We start from the raw sequence: 15,846 nt of genomic DNA, 5'->3' as shown, positions 1-15,846 counted from the left end.
GAACGACTTCTCTTTCACTTTTAACTTTCATGCACTGGAGAAGGAAATGGCAGCCCACTCCAGCGGTCTTGCCTGGAGAATCCCAGGGACGGGGGAGCCTGGTGGGCTGCCATCTATGGGGTCATACAGAGTTGGACACGACTGAAGTGACTTAGCAGCAGTAGCAGCAGCCAAGTAAAAAAAAAAAATATATATATATATATATATATGTATACACACACACACACACTTTGTAGATATTGAAAAAATTTGGATTTAGGGAAAAATTATGTATGATCATACTCACTTCCTGCATCCCCTATACTGTCAGAGAAAAAAGTGAACTTTACACACTTTGAAAGATGGGATGCACAGAGAAAGATACACCCAAGTAACAACACAGAGACCAAACGGCAGACATGTCAGAAGCACAGACGAGACAGCTCAGGGCTCACAGCAGAGAGGAGGAGTCACAAAAAGGCTCAAGCTTTGAAATACCATGGCTGGGGCCTTATTGCAAGGGAGAAAAGACCAGACTGAAGGGAGGACTGGCTAATTCAAGGAATAGCAGGAGCAGAAATCAGTGAAGTAGGGTGGTGATGCTCCTTTGAAAGGGAGGAAGGCATTACATTGGAGAAGGAAATGGTAACTTGCTCCAGTATTGTTGCCTGGAGAATCCCGTGGACAGAGGAGCCTGGCAGGCTACAGTCCATTGGGTCGCAAGAGTCGGATATGACTTAGCGATTGAATCATCACATCAAGGCATTACTTAAGGGAGCTGATGCTGTTTTGTTCAAGGGTTGGTATTGCAGGGAGGTAGCATTGGAGAAGGCGATGGCAACCCACTCCAGTGTTCTCGCCTGGAGAATCCCAGGGACGGGAGAGCCTGGTGGGCTGCCGTCTATGGGGTCGCACAGAGTCAGACACAACTGAAGCAACTTAGCAGTAGCAGCAGCAGCAGCAGACTCTGGAGGGCAGGTGAGAGTGGACTTACCACAGGAGCTCCTTAACGGAGGAGAAGGAGGCAACAGACAGGGGTTGGGTGAATTCTTGGGGGAGACCTTATAGTTTTCACCCATCAGAGCGGTAGGTTTTTTTTTTAACTTAAAAAAATCTTTTTATTTTATATAGGAATAGAGCCAACTAACAATGCTGTGATAGTTTCAGGTGGACAGCAAAGGGACTCAGCCATATATATATACATGTCTCCATTCTCCCCCAAACTCCCCTCCCACCAGGGTGCCACATAACACTGAGCAGAGTTCCCTATGCTATCCCATAGGTCCTTCTTGGTTATCCATTTTAAATAGAGCCGTGTGGACGTGCTGATCTTCAGTTCCCTAACTATCCTGTACCCCTCCCTATTCTTCCCAGCAGTAGTTCTATATGGGGACTGCACAGGGTAAAGAAAATCTCTTGCAAACATTAGCATTATATAATTGCCCAAATCAGGTGTGATTTCAAGCTTAATGTTTTCCCCAAGGCATTGCAATTACTTTGGGAAGATCAAAGTTCTAAAAACAAAATGAATTTAAATGTCATTAACAATAAAATGTAATTTCAAGGAATTTTTAAAATAAATGGGACTGCTCCTTCATAAAAGATGCAACAACTGTAGCTCTGAGAGGGGAAGTGACCTGTCTCAGATCACACAGCAACTTAGAGACTGAGTTGAGACTGGAGCACGGGTTATTTGATTTCCCAGTTTAATCGGCTGTGGCCGTATATGTTGTTTCAAGAACTGTTGAAAACAATTCTTAAAATGAAAAAAAAAAGAATTCTCCTGACAAAGCCTGGAGCACTTTGGAGGTGGTGGAGGAATCTGCAGAAGTGAAAGATCCTGAGGGTGTGTCAGCTCGCAGGATTTGTGGGCTGGGCAGGGACTGGGAGCAGGAGGTCAGCTAGCCAGGGAGCCCGCTCTCAGCTGTCCCGGGGTTCCTAAGCCCCAGATCAGCAGGGCAACTTCTGCAGGCCTTCTGGAAGTCATCTTCCTTTGTCAGAGGTGCTGGCTGATGACAGCGAACGCTTTCATGCTGGCCTGGAGGGTCTGTACCCTATCCCCGTGTCTCTGTGTCTGGTTAGACTCAGGACAGGGAAGCCCAGCAGGACAGGGAAAGCTAACTGGTTTTCGGAGCCAGAAGAGTTGGGTTGGATTCTGATCCTGACACCTAGGTGCTACGGGACCTTACAGAATGGATCTAAAGTTTCTAAACTTCTGCATGTTAATGTATATATAAGACAAGCTGTACTTTCCTCATAGGTTTAATTGTGAGGATTAAATGGGGTTATAAAAAGTCTATGATTCAGGGAGTGCCTGGCATATGGTAAGACCCTGAAGGGATGGGGAGAGAGGGAGGGGTAAGGCAGGGAGGCAGACAGGGCCCAGTTCTACTGTTAGAGCACAAGCTATTCTGAACCTCGATGCTCAGTTTCCTCAGCTGTAAAATGGAGACAGTGCTGATTTCATAGTTTCTCTAAGGATTAAAAGCTGTCATTACTGCCTTAAGGAAACTCCTAAGTCAGTGGGTGGGTACTTACACCCATGCCCAACTCTGGGAGACCGGATCAGAGTCCTGGATGGGAAACCTGGGGAGAAGTCTGAGAGGGAAAGTCTGGGAGGGCTTCCTGTAGGAGGTATTTGGAGTGGAGCCAGAGAGAGGAGAGTCTGGTGAAGGAACCAGGTGGAGAGAGAGTTTGTGTAGGGGCTGGCTGTCATGTGAAATAGGGTCAGGCTGTGGGTGGGGAGGGGTGGTTGGAGGGGGAGGGTTCTTGTGGCTGCAAATGTGGGGGTCATGGGAGCCATGGACCTATGGGACTAGGAGGAGGCCTGGAGACTCTGACTTCTGCAGCGGGATACTCCTGAGCCAGAAGCTCTGATCCGGTAGGGAAATGGCCCTCTCCTTTGTCTCCCAGGGCTTCCCTTGAGGCTCAGCTGGCAAAGAATCCACCTGCAATGTGGGAGACCTGGATTCCATCCCTGGGTTGGGAAGATCCTCAGAGAAGGGGAAAGGCTACCCACTCCAGTATTCTGGCCTGGTGAATTCCATGGACTGTGTAGTCCATGGGGTTACAAAGAGCCGGACACGACTGAACCACTTTCACTTTTGTCTCCCATGTTGTGGAGGCTGTTTCCGGGGCTTGTGCTTCTCTTAGCTTTCCCAGATGATCACCTGGGAAACCAAGGAAGGAGAGAGAGGGCAGTACAGGAGCAATGCCTTGGGGAGCCCTGGCCTCAGGCTGGAATTCTGTTGGGAATGCAAAAACACAGACTGCTCTGTGTTGCCATAGAAGCTTGCCTAACACTCCTTGGGGCTAAACAGGTTCCAGCTGGCTGGGCTGGCTGGGACCAAGCCCAGTTCCACCTTCCAGGTCAGCAGCTTTGTCACTAGACCTAGGGTTGTATCACTGTGATCTGTTTTGGAGTTGTCTTAGCCCTTAGAGACCAAGGAGTCCCGGAAGGTATGTTGGATATCGGGTGGTAGGTAGTACCGACCTGACCTGACCTGAGCTGCTCTCCTACCCTCTCTAATACACACACATACACACGCACACACAATGGCATAGACTGAGCAGTGATTAGTGAATTCATTCATCATATGTTGGAAGGCGCTTTCTAAGCACTTTCTAAGGCTGCAGATATAGTAGTTAGTAAGGCAGTCAAGGTCTCTGCTCTCATGGGCTTTCTTTTTTTGGGGAGGTGTCCCCTAGGTCTGTCTGGATTACTAAGTAGGAGAGGTCATTTAGATATTCAGTAAATGAATATAATATATATTTTTTGGATTGCTAAATAAAAGAAGAAAATTTTGGGGGAGGACATTTCTTCTGGGTTATTCACACAGACTCTATAAGAAAGCATCACTGAAAACAGCATGCCCAGGCTTTGGACTTACCCCAGACTTGAGGTCAAATCTTGAAGGACCTTTAAATTTCTTATCTGTAAAATGGGGTAATGTTACCTTCCTCCTGGGTTATTTTATGATTATAAATATGTAAGAGATCTGACACTTTGACCATCAGTGGGAACCCAGCAAATGAAAGCTGACATCATTATCACTATCATTTATTTCCCACATCACCACCTTCACCATCATCAAGGATGGCAGGGAAAAGAGCCCTGGGTTGGGAGCTGGGGAAGCAGAATGGGTGTCATGGGCAGAGCTCAGTTTGCATGGCTGGCTTCCTTGGAATTGGATTTGCAAGCTTCTGTTTTGCATTGCAGCAGAGTTTTGCATGTTATCCCTTTATTACAATCCCAGAGACTCCTTCTTATACTCGCAATCACCACCTCTCTCTAGTTACCCTCAACCCTTCTGAACGATCGCTCTCTGCCTTGTGAACACCTCCCATGGGCTGAGTGAACACTGCAGAGGACACAGAGATGCATGAGACATGGTCCTATCCTTCAGGGACTTCAATTTTCACCAGGCAAATGAGTCAAAGCGGGTGTGAACACAAGTTCCATGGGCTGCTGGTCCTGAAGATGGTGAAGGAATGGGGAAGCTGCACATGGGGAGGGGTGATGAGAGTCGAGCTAACATTGATTGAAAATCTACAACTGTCAACTTACCTGATTGTTAGACCAGTCCTTAGGTAGTTGCATTTTCAGCTGCGGAAAAGGAACCTCAGAGGGATTAAGTAGTGTGCCCAGCTTCACACAGTTGGGAAGTGGTTACAAAATTCTTTTGATCGCATGCAGTATCCTCTGGCCTTCAGTCACACTGGCTGCAGTAGGACATGCATCGACAGGCTTGGTCAGTCCCACCAGTGAGGAGTCCACCGCATTCAGTCCAGTCTTCTTCAGAGCCGTGTGGACTTGGGCACTTACCCATCCTTGCCTGGAGGGATAAACTTACAAACTCTTTGCAAGTTTCCATGAGGTGAAGTTCACAGTGCACATAGTAGGTCTTAGAATGTGTGTCTGGGGCCCTGCCAACCCATCTATTGAACTTCTGCCACCACTTCCCAGGTGACAATGCAGACTTCACTTGTCCAAAGCTTGAGCTTTGGGGAAGTTTTTCTTACAGCCAGCAGAAGTCTCTCTCTGGGGGCTCCTTCCTGCTGGTGCTGGTCATATCCCAGGGGCCATACAGATGAATTGGAGAAGGAAATGGCAACCCACTCCAGTACTCTTGCCTGGAGAATCCCATGGGCAGAGGAGCCTGGCAGGCTACAGTCCACGGGGTCACAAGAGTCAGACACGACTTAGCGACTAAACCGCAACCACCACCACACAGATGAATGTCCCTTCTTCCTCTGGCAGTCTGTGCCTCTTCTCCAGGGAGTATGCTCTCAGTGCCAGCTACCTAAGAGGTTTGCAGAATGTGGTTTGCATTCATCTCCTTATCCCAGACATCTCTTTGCATTGGCTCCATGTGTCCAGGTCCCTCGTCAGAGTCAGACAAGAGCCAAACCCTGTTCTCCAAGCATGGCATGATGGGAGGGGAGAAAACAGGTTCTCCCAGATTTGGATCTCCTGTTGAGGACCACAGAGGATTTCATGGTGGCCTCATCACCCTGTTGCTGGTGTGAAGGTGTGTGTGTGCGTGCATGTGTGATGAACAAAGGTAAGGTGATGGATGTAAACTGTGTGTGTTCAGGGGGAGAGTCTACACATTCCCTCTGCGGCATCTTCTCTGGGTGGATGCCCTGCCAGACAGAGGTTGGCGCAGGGATGGGAACCAGACATAGATACTGGTGGATGCTCTCCTGTCTGCAAGAAGCTGCGGTCTGACTCTAAGGTCCAGCAGCTCGTGGTGAGTGTGAGCTGCAGTCTGCTAGAGCAGAAGGTGCTAGGGTCAGAAGGGAGCTACTGGAAGTGCCTCTGAGTCACGTTCTCACTTCCCTTCATGTTGGACTCGGCCAGGCAATCAACTGCCATATCCTGTTGGTTCTTTCTTCTTACCATCCTCTCACCACCCTGCTCCGGGCACCCCACAAGCCTTCTCTCTTGTGCTGCAATAGCCCCCTGTCTAGTCTCTTGCCAGTTTTAGCCCCTACCGTCTAACCTACACATTGCAGCCCCCTGAATCTTCCTAAAGCACCACTTTAACCATGTCTTCCTCCCAGCCCGCATCTTCCTTGGCCCCTGTGACCTATAGGATAAGCTGTCTGGCCTTCAAAACCCTCAATCCCATCCCCTTCTCCCCACCTGGCCTTACTTTTTCATAGATACCTGTTCTTATCAAATAACTCACTGCATTTTATAGGTTTCTTTTCTAAACTCACTTTCATCAAGCCCAAACTCATTTTGTTTTTTTTCAAACTCATTTAAAACAGCTCTTCTCTTCCTCTAAATTCCTATATCCTGTGTCTCAATCACTCATTTATCTGAGATCAATATTTCCTTGATAAGTAGAGAAGGTAGACTTTGACCAGGCAGGATTTATATTTATGCAACGGCTGGGTACACCAATATCTTTATACCCCTACAGTCTCTATATTTCCATATCTCCTTTGTGTACATTGGGATTACAGTGAGTAGCGAACATCTGTTGTTTTTACCTGCCCAGCATCTCTTCCTCTTCTTTTGCTGAATTATCTTCTTCTGCCCTTCTTCTATAGAGTTTGGGAAGGGCTGACCACCTTGTCCTCTACCTGGCTCACAATCTGGTATCCCAGTCCCCCTGCTACTGTGATTGGTTCCAGGAGGAGCACGTGACCTCAGTCAATCCAATGGGAGTCAGTTTTGGAACGTAAGCCATAAAGACTGGGAAAGTGGCTCTCCCTTGGTTGCCATCCTTGCTGCAGCATGGACATGATCATGGTCAGCTAAGAAGGAAGCCCACACAGAAGGAAACAGTCAAGGGAAGGAGAGAAAATCCGATGCCATCATCAAGTCCCTCATCTGGCTATACCAAAGCCAAATAAACATCCCAAACCTCCCAATTATGTAAGCAAATAAATGCTATTTCATGCTTAAGCCCATTTGACTTGGGTCTCAGTCACTTGCAGTCAGGAGTCCTCAGCAATAATGAGTACCTGGGTGTCTTGGTTTGGATGATTTAGCTGTGTGTGTACAGGCACTTGTGTGATGTGCATTGAAGGGTGGCATGCATGTGGCTGTGATGGGTGGGAAAGGTGGCACTATTCACGCTTGGACGGCGTGTGTGTGTCTAAGCGGGGAGGGCAAGGAGCTGACTAGCTGTTAGGATCAGAGGGGATGTATGCACACAGGGTGGGCATGTGAGTGGCTGTTTGTCCTTGACTCCTGTGTGTCCTGAGGGCAGGGGCTGAGTTTGAATTACATGTACCCAGGGAGAACCCAGCAGGTACTCAGAAAATACCTTCTTATCATCATTAGGCTCTACCCTCTGGAGAAAATCCTCATTGTTTTCTGATTGAAGCCAAATTCTTTGGACTCCTTGAGTGATATATAGAATCATAAAACTTGTGTTAATGTTGACGGCTGACTATCCCCACCCCTAATAACAGGAGAGGAAACAGATCCATATAGGAGTCATTTGTCGAGGCATAGCCAGATGTCACCAGGTGGAGTCTTTACTTCCTTCTTCTCCAAGAGGTGGGGACAGAGATGGGCAGGGCTGGCCTTGGGCACTTTTGAGGAGACCGCCCCCCCGCCCCAGTCCTGCTTCTCCATGAGCTGTGGTTGAGTTTATGGTAGGTGATTAACCTCACGCTGGATGTTTATGGTAGAATTTCTGGGAATTTATTGCCGGCTCCCATGAGTCTTGATCTCTGAGCCCTTTCTCCAAGGTGGGCTGGGCCATAGCTGCTTGCATCTCATTTCTTTCTCTTCCTCCCTCAGCTCCTCACTTCACCAGAACAGAATAGTCTCCCCAAGCCAGAGCTTCCCTGCCAGGGTGTCTGGTCACACCAGCTATGCCAAGAGTGAGCTATACCTGTGTGATGCACTGGGCCCACCAGCTCTCTGAGTGTCAGAGGGAGGCTTTGCGTGGCCAGAGCACACCTAGTCCCAAGCATTTACCCCAGCTTACCATGCACAAATGATCACTTCCTGTGGGCCATGACTCCTGACTGCGGAGAAGGTTTGGAATGGCCTAAGAAGTGGCTGTTTCCCGGGATGAAGCGGTGAGATCTGGAGACCGGGAGAGCTCTCAGAAGATCACGCCTTGCCCATGACTCTTCACCACTCCACCTGCATCGTGCAACTTTCTCTTCTGAACCAGATGTGGAAGGGTCACAGCTCCTGTGTATCAGGAGAGCAAGAAGGGGCCCTTCTTCTTCACCCAGGGCTGGACTGGGTGCCTGGGCTAGTGTGTCAGAATGTGCCCTACCCTGGGACTCTGATCAGTATGAAGTATCAAGGCCTTCAAAGGTTCTTTTTTTTAAATCGAAGTATAGTTGATTCATAGTGTTGTGTTAGTTTCAGGTATACTGCAAAGTGATTCAGTTATACATGGACATATGTATATGCTTTTTCAGATTCTTTTCCCATATAGGAAAGATATTGAATATACTACAAGATATTGAATACAGTTCCTGCTGCTATACAGAACATCCTTGTTGTTTAGCTATTTTATATACAGTAGTAGTATGTGTCTGGTGATTTTGAAGTGTAGAGCTGGAGAAGACTTGAGAATCCCTTGGACAGCAAGGAGATCAAATCAGTCAATCCTAAAGGAAATTCACCCCGGATATTCATTGGAAGGACTAATGCTCCAGGTGGAGCTCCAATATCTTGGCCACCTGATACGAAGAGCTGACACATTGGAAAAGACCCTGATGCTGGGAAAGGTCGAGGGGAAGAGGAGAAGGGAGCGATGGATGATGAAATGGTTAGATAGCATCACTGACTCAATGGACATGAATTTGAGCAAACTCTGGGAGGGAGTGGAGGACAGAGGAGCCTGGCATGCTGCGGTCCATGGGATCGAAGAGTGGGACTTAGTGACTGAACAACAACAGTGTGTATTCATTTTGATCCCAAACCCCTAATTTATTCCTCTCCAAAGGTTCCTATTCAACCCCACTAGTTCTGGGTTTTTAAGGGGGTACCTGGGGGATGTTTTTCAGACCACAAAGGGCCCTTTTCAAGCAGAGCCCTAGATTTCTCTGAGGCCGGGAGATGTGGGCTGAAAAATGAATACTCAGAAGTCTGTCACAGCCTGAAACTTCAGGCAATGTTGTGGTAAGGGAGCTTACCTCAGTACCCTTCCCCACCAGACCTCCTGCCTCCCCAGAGGGCACTTGGACTCAGTGCTGACACTGTGTTCTTCTTCCTATCAAAGTACGCTGCTGTCCTCAGCCCCCCTCTCTCAGGCCCTGCCCCTGGGAGTGTCAGTTTGCTGATCTGAAGGTGGTCTCCAGGCTGCTAAACCATCAATATACCAAGTTAGTGACTAAGGACTCCTAATATTCACCTTCCAATAGAAACCTTCAGGCTATACCTTGCTTAATTCATAGGAGGCTCCTACCTGCACTGAACTGGCATGAAAGGAACCAAAAAGCTATCTCCCCACACCGTTTTGGAGCTTCCCTGGTGGCTCACTGGTAAAGAATCCACCCACAATGCAGGAGATGCAGGAGACTGGGGTTTGATCCCTGGGTCGGGAAGATTCCCTGAAGGAGGGCATTGCAACACCCTCCAGTATTTTTGCCTGGAAAATCCCATGGACAGAGGAGCCTGGCAGGCTATAGTCTGTGGGGTAGGAACACCACACTGTTTAGGGTATTGTCTGATAAGCAATACCCTAAGTGGACAAGTGTGAATGAATGTGTGAATAAAAACAGGAGGGAATAAAGGCCTGGGGTCCCTTCCCCTAACTCCTTGCTTTGGTCTTCAGGTTGTTGGGCAGGAAATTCAAAACAAAAGACCACTGGACAATAGCTCCATTGCCAAGCAACCCAGGCCACAGGTGGCTCAGATGGTAAAGCGTCTGCCTGCAATGCGGGAGACCCGGGTTTGATTCCTGGGTCGGAAAGGTCCCATGGAGAAGGAAATGGCAACCCACTCCAGTACTCTTACCTGGAAAATTCCATGGATGGAGGAGCCTGGTAGTCTACAGTCCATGGGGTCGCAAAGAGTTGGACACGACTGAGTGACTTCACTTTCCAGGCCACAGGTGATTCTCAGGGCTAGGAGTGAGGGTAGGCATGGGGGCTGTAGCGGAGACCCAGGTCCTTGCAGTTCCTTTCCCCTTCCTGCACTCCTATCTGGTTACCTGAACACACCTTTAGGGACACTTTTTTCTTGCAGTGGAGGTATGTAGGCGGGTGGGCTGTGCAACTCCTTCCTTGGGGACCCATCCTCCTGGGGAGCCAGCGACTCCCTGTCTCCTCCTTCCCATCACTCAGACCTCCTGCACGTTGTCCTCACCTCTATGAGAGGGACCCATCTAGGTCCTCTCTCAGTCTGTCTGTGTCCTTGGAGTGTCAGGCTCTGGGGACTGGTCACTATCTTCCTTCCTAAAGGGCAGGTATCTCCTTCTTTCTGACCAGGGACCCTGAAGTGCTCTGGACTTGGGCTGTAGCCTATATCCTCTTGGGAGAGGAGAAAGGTGTATTTCTGGAGGTCTTCATGTGAGAGCAGAGCCAAGGCCAAGAGCTCAACCCTGGCTGCTGCAAGGAAGCTTTTAAAACGTGCAGGTGGGCTTCCCTGGGCTCTCAGTGGTAAAGAATCCATCTGCCAATGCAAGAGACATGGGTTCAAGCCCTGGTCTGGAAAGGTCCCACATGCCTTGGATCAACTAAGCCCGTGTGCCACAGCTGTTGAGCCTGCACTCTAGAAGCAGAGAACTGCACCTACTGAGCCCATATGCCACAACTACTGAAGCCCGTGACTCCTAGAGCCTGTGCTCTGCAACCAGAGAAACTACTGCAATGAGAAGCCCGCATACCGCAACTGGAGAGTAGCCCCTGCTCGCCATAACTTGAGAAAAGTCCGCAAAGCAATGAAGACCCAGTGCACTCAAAAATAAGTTAATAAAATCATTAAAAAAATAAAAGAGTTCTTGTATTAAAAAGAAATACAGGGGCAGCCTGGGCGATTTTGGTGTGCATGCTCCAGACGGAGAACCAGAATTAAGAGGAAGGGCAGCAATGACTGAGCGACGGTTGACTGTCTGTCCAGTAGACAGCTGCGTCCAGTTTGGTATCAGTGGAGACGAGGGTATAACGAAGGGAGAGCAGGCTGGAGACCTCATCATCTCCAGGCTGTAGGCTTGTCTCCTTTCCTCCATTAGGAGGCTTACCTTCCTACTTTTCTCCCTGTGCCTGTTCTAATAATTTCTAACTACGTCTTCTGTCAAAATAAAAAGTTTGGTTTGGAGGACATTCGTGGTTGTCCAACCAAAGCCTAAGTTCTGTGACAGCAGATCATGGATCAAGGCTCTCAGAGTGGGGAGGATCGGGAAGTTCTAGTCCAAACCCCTATCTGAGTTAGGAATCCTCCTACAGTAACCCAGAAGACAGCTGGTTAGCACACCTTGTTCTCCAGATTTTAGGGGCAGGAGCTTGTTGCCTCTCTAGGCAGTATATTCCCATTTGGACTGGCTTGAATCATCAGAGCTGTGTTTATCACAATGACAAATAGTCACCATTTACTGAGCACTGACTACAATTTTGGCCTTGAGGCATAGGGCACAAAAATGAACAATCAGATCAACTTTATTATTCATGGTGTGGCTTACTGATGGGTTTTCCCACCATCTGTGGCTTTCCACTTAAATTGTTCTTGCTGCCTCAGCCCTAAACTCAGATATTTCCATGTCAACAGTAAGACTCAAATGCTCATCTTTTAAAGTGACTTCAGTTCTTTGGAGACTCTGCTCTGGTTACTAATCTAGAAGCAGGGAACCTACCTTTAGCATCTAAACAAAATCTTCCTTTCTGTCCCCTGAATCCTATGCTGGTCCGCAAAGTCTCTACTTTATATACGTGGCTGATTTATGCTTTTGTGGATTGCCTGTTTTTGTGACAGCTTTATTAAGCTATAATTCCCATACCACACAATTCAACCATTTAAAATGTACAATTCAATGATTTTTACTATTTTCACAGGCTTGTACAATGATCACCATAATTGAATTTAGAACATTTTCATCAGCCCTAAAAGAAACTCATATTTTTACCAATCACTTCCATTCCCTCCAGCCTGGAGGTAGTTTGGCAACCATGAATCTGCTTTCTGTCTCTATAGATTTGCTGCTTCTGGACATTTCATACAAATAGAATCATGCAATACGTGATCTTGTGTGACTGGCTTCCTTCACTCAGCATAGCGTTTTTCAAGGTTCATCTGAACTGTAGCAGGTATGGGTGATTCATTCATTTTTACTGAGAATGGTACACCATTGTAGGGGGATGTCGCCTTTTGTCTCTCCATTCACCAACTGGTGGATGTTTGCGTTGTTTGCATTTTGGCTACTGTGAGTAGTGCTTCTTTGAGTGAGGTGTTTTGTGTCACCAGTCCTGATCACTGAGAAGAATGCGTTCAGACCATCTTTTCGGAGGATTGTGAATGACGTATGATAAAGAGCTACCCTGTTCACCCATCTCTGGCCTCAGCCTTGACCTGAGGCCTCCGGGGACTTCCTTGGTGCCATCCTGTGCCATCACCATCAGGGTGGAGGGGGTGAGCGTCTCCTTCTTCCCTCTTCTGACTTCCAGGAAAGGCAGTTTGGAGCAGAATCTGGATCTGGGTAGGGCGTCACCAAAAACACTTTCCCTTTTGTTGGGTAGGAAGCAGTGTGCAGACCTCAGTGGTCAGAGACAGCTTTACAAGTTGTCCCCTCAGGCCACCTCGGTCCCATTTTCTGCTCCCTCGTAACTTGGCCCTAGTCCTGAAAGTGAAGTGAAGTGAAAGTTGCTCAGGTATGTCCGACTCTTTACGACCCTATGGACTGTAGCCCACCAGGTTCCTCTGTCCATGGAAATCTCCAGGCAAGAAGATTGGAGTGGGTTGCCATTCCCTTCTCCAGGGGATCTTTCCGACCCAGGGATCAAACCCAGGTCTTCTGCATAGCAGGTGGATTCTTTACCGGCTGAGCCACCAGGGCTTCCCTCTATTGCTTCCAAGCCGGAATCCCAGGCAGGGGCCACAGGAGTGGGCAGGTCTGGCCTCTTCTCTTGCACCCCAAGCTGGGTTTCAGGCATGGGGGAGGGGTTGGCTAGGGCTCTGGGCAATAGGGAGCTGACAAGAAAGATGCAAGCACTTTCCACCCTGGATCGTTCTGGGCTGCCCCAGCAAAGAGGAACTTCCCCTGGGTGAGGTCTGGGCCTTCTTACAGCCTGAAAACCACAGAGTCCTTGTAGGCCGCTTTGTCTTCATCTTAAACAAAAGGCACTCCTGCAACCAGGGGACCGGGTGGCTGGGGCTGGGGGTGGGAGAGCTGAGATTTCAGGGGAGGGCTCTGGGCTGCAGTTCTGTGCTGAGGACTTTAGGTAAGGTCTCTCCCCTCTGAGTGTGCCCAGGTCCGCTGTGTGGACCACAGTGTGGGGGAGGAGAAGCAGGGAGCTGCTGGGTTGTCCCTCCCCTGGGCTGCCATACCTGTCTGACCAGCCCCTCCCTCTCTCCTTCTGCCTTCTCTGGGCCTGGTTTGGCACCGGGCCCATACCCCTCCCTTTGGTCTCAGGAAAGCAAAGTCTCTCAGCTCTGCTCGGTGTGGGTGTTTGTTGGAGAGGGGGGAGCTTGCATTCAAATCACTCCTTGGAAAACTAAGCATTGTTTAAAGGGGCTGAGAGAGGGCCTGGTACAAACAGGTACGGCCTGGTTCTGTGTGGCAGGAGGCCAGGCCTGGGGAGGGTGGGAAGAGAAAAGAGGGGAGGGAAGAAAGGGATGTGGTCATTGTGTCCCCTCTGAGAGTCTCTGGGTTTGTCTTTCCGGAAGGGACTTCAAAGTACGTTCTTTTGTGCGTATGTGTGCATGGTCTGGTATGTGTGATCTGAGGGGAGCTTATCTGCAAGTCTGTCTTTTGGGATTTGTCCGTCTCCCAGGGAGAGGGTTTCTGGGTCTCACTCTCTAAGGGTCTCTGTGCCTGTGCTCTGGGTGCCTGGGATGCCTGCTGGAGAAGGACGTAGAGTCATCCACTCACCTGCCCTGGGGACAGGCATGGTAGCAGTCACCTCGGTTGGGGCTTGGGGGCTTTGGGCCACCTGTCCCTCTCCTCCAGGGAATCTGTTGGCTTTGAGTAAACAGCCACCCACTCCTCTCCATTTCATGCCCTGCAGGATCTATCAGAGAATCCAGCCCCAGCCATTAGGTAATTGCTACTGGAATCTCTGCCTTGGGGACCCAAAACTTGTGCTTTCCACCCACAGCCTGCCTCACCATGCCCCACCCAGGCCCTGGGTGCCTTATTCAGCTCCCCATTCTCCAGCCTTCTGCAGGTGCATGCGGTGCCCCAACCTGCTCTCCTGACTCATTTTCTTAATGGGTTTGGGGAGACAGGTGCAGGGACTCTTTTCCTTCTCCTACGGCCAGCGGGGGACAGGGAGGTGGCCGGGGACGAGAAAGAGAAGCTGCCGGTTGACTCACCGTTGGAGCTCCCCACTCCACCCCCACCTCACAGTCCTGCCTCTTTCCTGTGATCCACCCACTGGAGGCCGTGGGAATGACTCCTGCAAGGAGTGATGAGCAATGAGATGAAGCCCCCGCTGCAGCCACCTTCTCTCCTGACCTCCCCCAGCCCGCCCTTTAGCTCTTGTTCATCCTTCGCTGTGCCTTTCAGGCCCAAGAATCCTGTGATCTTGGGAAGAGAGAAAGACACCACGGCGTTGTGTCCTGGAAAAGCACTGTGTTGGATCTCACTTTAACTTTCACATACAGCCCCATAGCTAAGACAGTGTGTGTTCATTCATTCATTCATTCCAAGAATATTTTCCCAGTGCCTCCTGGCACTGCACCAGGGGCACACAGCAGTAACTGAGGAAAGACTAGGCAAATGGTTGACCTCAGGTTCAATGATTTGGAACCCAAGTGTCCAGCCTGGGCAGACCTTCGTAATCACACGAAGTGGAGGAAAGAAAGAACACAGGGTGGTGTCCTTGGAGTATCGGCTGCTCAGAGGAGACTCAAATGCCAGGGGTCCCTTGCTGGCCGTGTTCCCCAGTGCGTGCATTTATTTCCCACGGGAGGGAAGGAGATAAGACCCAGGCTTTGGGGCTGCAGTGGCTGGGCAGCCCTGGGCAAGCTTTGTTACAGGGAGCTTGTAGAGGCTGGCAGAGTCCTTGCTCTTTCACATTCACAGAGTTGCCTTTTCCTGGGTTCCAGGGTGGTGCAGGCGTGGGCTCCGGGGTGGGAGCAGCTCTCTGCTGCCCCCACCTGAGTCCAGCCTGTAGGTGGCAGGTGTCAGGTTAGGCCCTGCCCCCTCAGGGACTAGCCACTCAGCTACAAGGCCAATCCCCTCCTCATGGGCTGGGCTCTGTTTTATAAAAGGCCATCGGGGAGCTGTACCCCACTGAGAAGCAGCTTCTCGAATCCTCGACTCCTCGACTCCTACTCAGCTTCAGCCTCCTCGCCTCCTCTCCAGCCTCCACCATGTCCATCAGGGTGACCCAGAAGTCCTACAAGGTGTCTACCTCTGCCCCCAGGTCCTTCAGCAGCCGCTCCTACACCAGTGGGCCCGGCTCCCGCATCAGCTCCTCGGCCTTTTCCCGAGTGGGCAGCAGCAGCAGCTTTCGCGGCGGCCTGGGCACCGGCATGAGCATGGCTGGAAGCTACGGTGGGGCCCCAGGTTTGGGGGGCATCACAGCTGTCACCGTGAACCAGAGCCTGCTGAGCCCCCTCAAGCTGGAGGTGGATCCCAACATCCAGGCCGTCCGCACCCAAGAGAAGGAGCAGATCAAGACCCTCAACAACAAATTTGCCTCCTTCATCGACAAGGTGCGGCACCTGGAGCAGCAGAACAAGGTTCTGGAGACCAAATGGAACCTCCTGCAGCAGCAGAA

At 49.9% G+C, this 15,846-nt stretch overlaps 1 protein-coding gene and 1 long non-coding RNA gene across 2 annotated transcripts in view; both read left to right on the top strand.

The window, feature by feature from the left end:
* Window positions 1–6,898, top strand: part of LOC105001562 — an 8,360-nt gene extending 1,462 nt beyond the window's left edge. Inside the window, exon 2 of the long non-coding RNA XR_826880.1 lies at window positions 6,541–6,898. This is a non-coding gene — a long non-coding RNA (uncharacterized LOC105001562). The remainder of the gene's footprint in view (window positions 1–6,540) is intronic.
* Window positions 6,899–15,319: 8,421 nt separating this feature from the next.
* KRT8 (keratin 8) overlaps window positions 15,320–15,846 on the top strand; it is an 8,517-nt gene continuing 7,990 nt past the window's right edge. The window contains exon 1 of the mRNA XM_010857892.1: window positions 15,320–15,781. Coding sequence (XP_010856194.1) covers window positions 15,437–15,781 — 345 coding nt within the window. The 5' untranslated portion in view covers window positions 15,320–15,436. The remainder of the gene's footprint in view (window positions 15,782–15,846) is intronic.

This window comes from Bison bison, unplaced genomic scaffold (assembly GCF_000754665.1).
Source record: "Bison bison bison isolate TAMUID 2011002044 unplaced genomic scaffold, Bison_UMD1.0 scf7180017864383, whole genome shotgun sequence".
NCBI lineage: Eukaryota > Metazoa > Chordata > Mammalia > Artiodactyla > Bovidae > Bison > Bison bison.
This window is presented reverse-complemented; position numbering and strand designations above follow the sequence as displayed.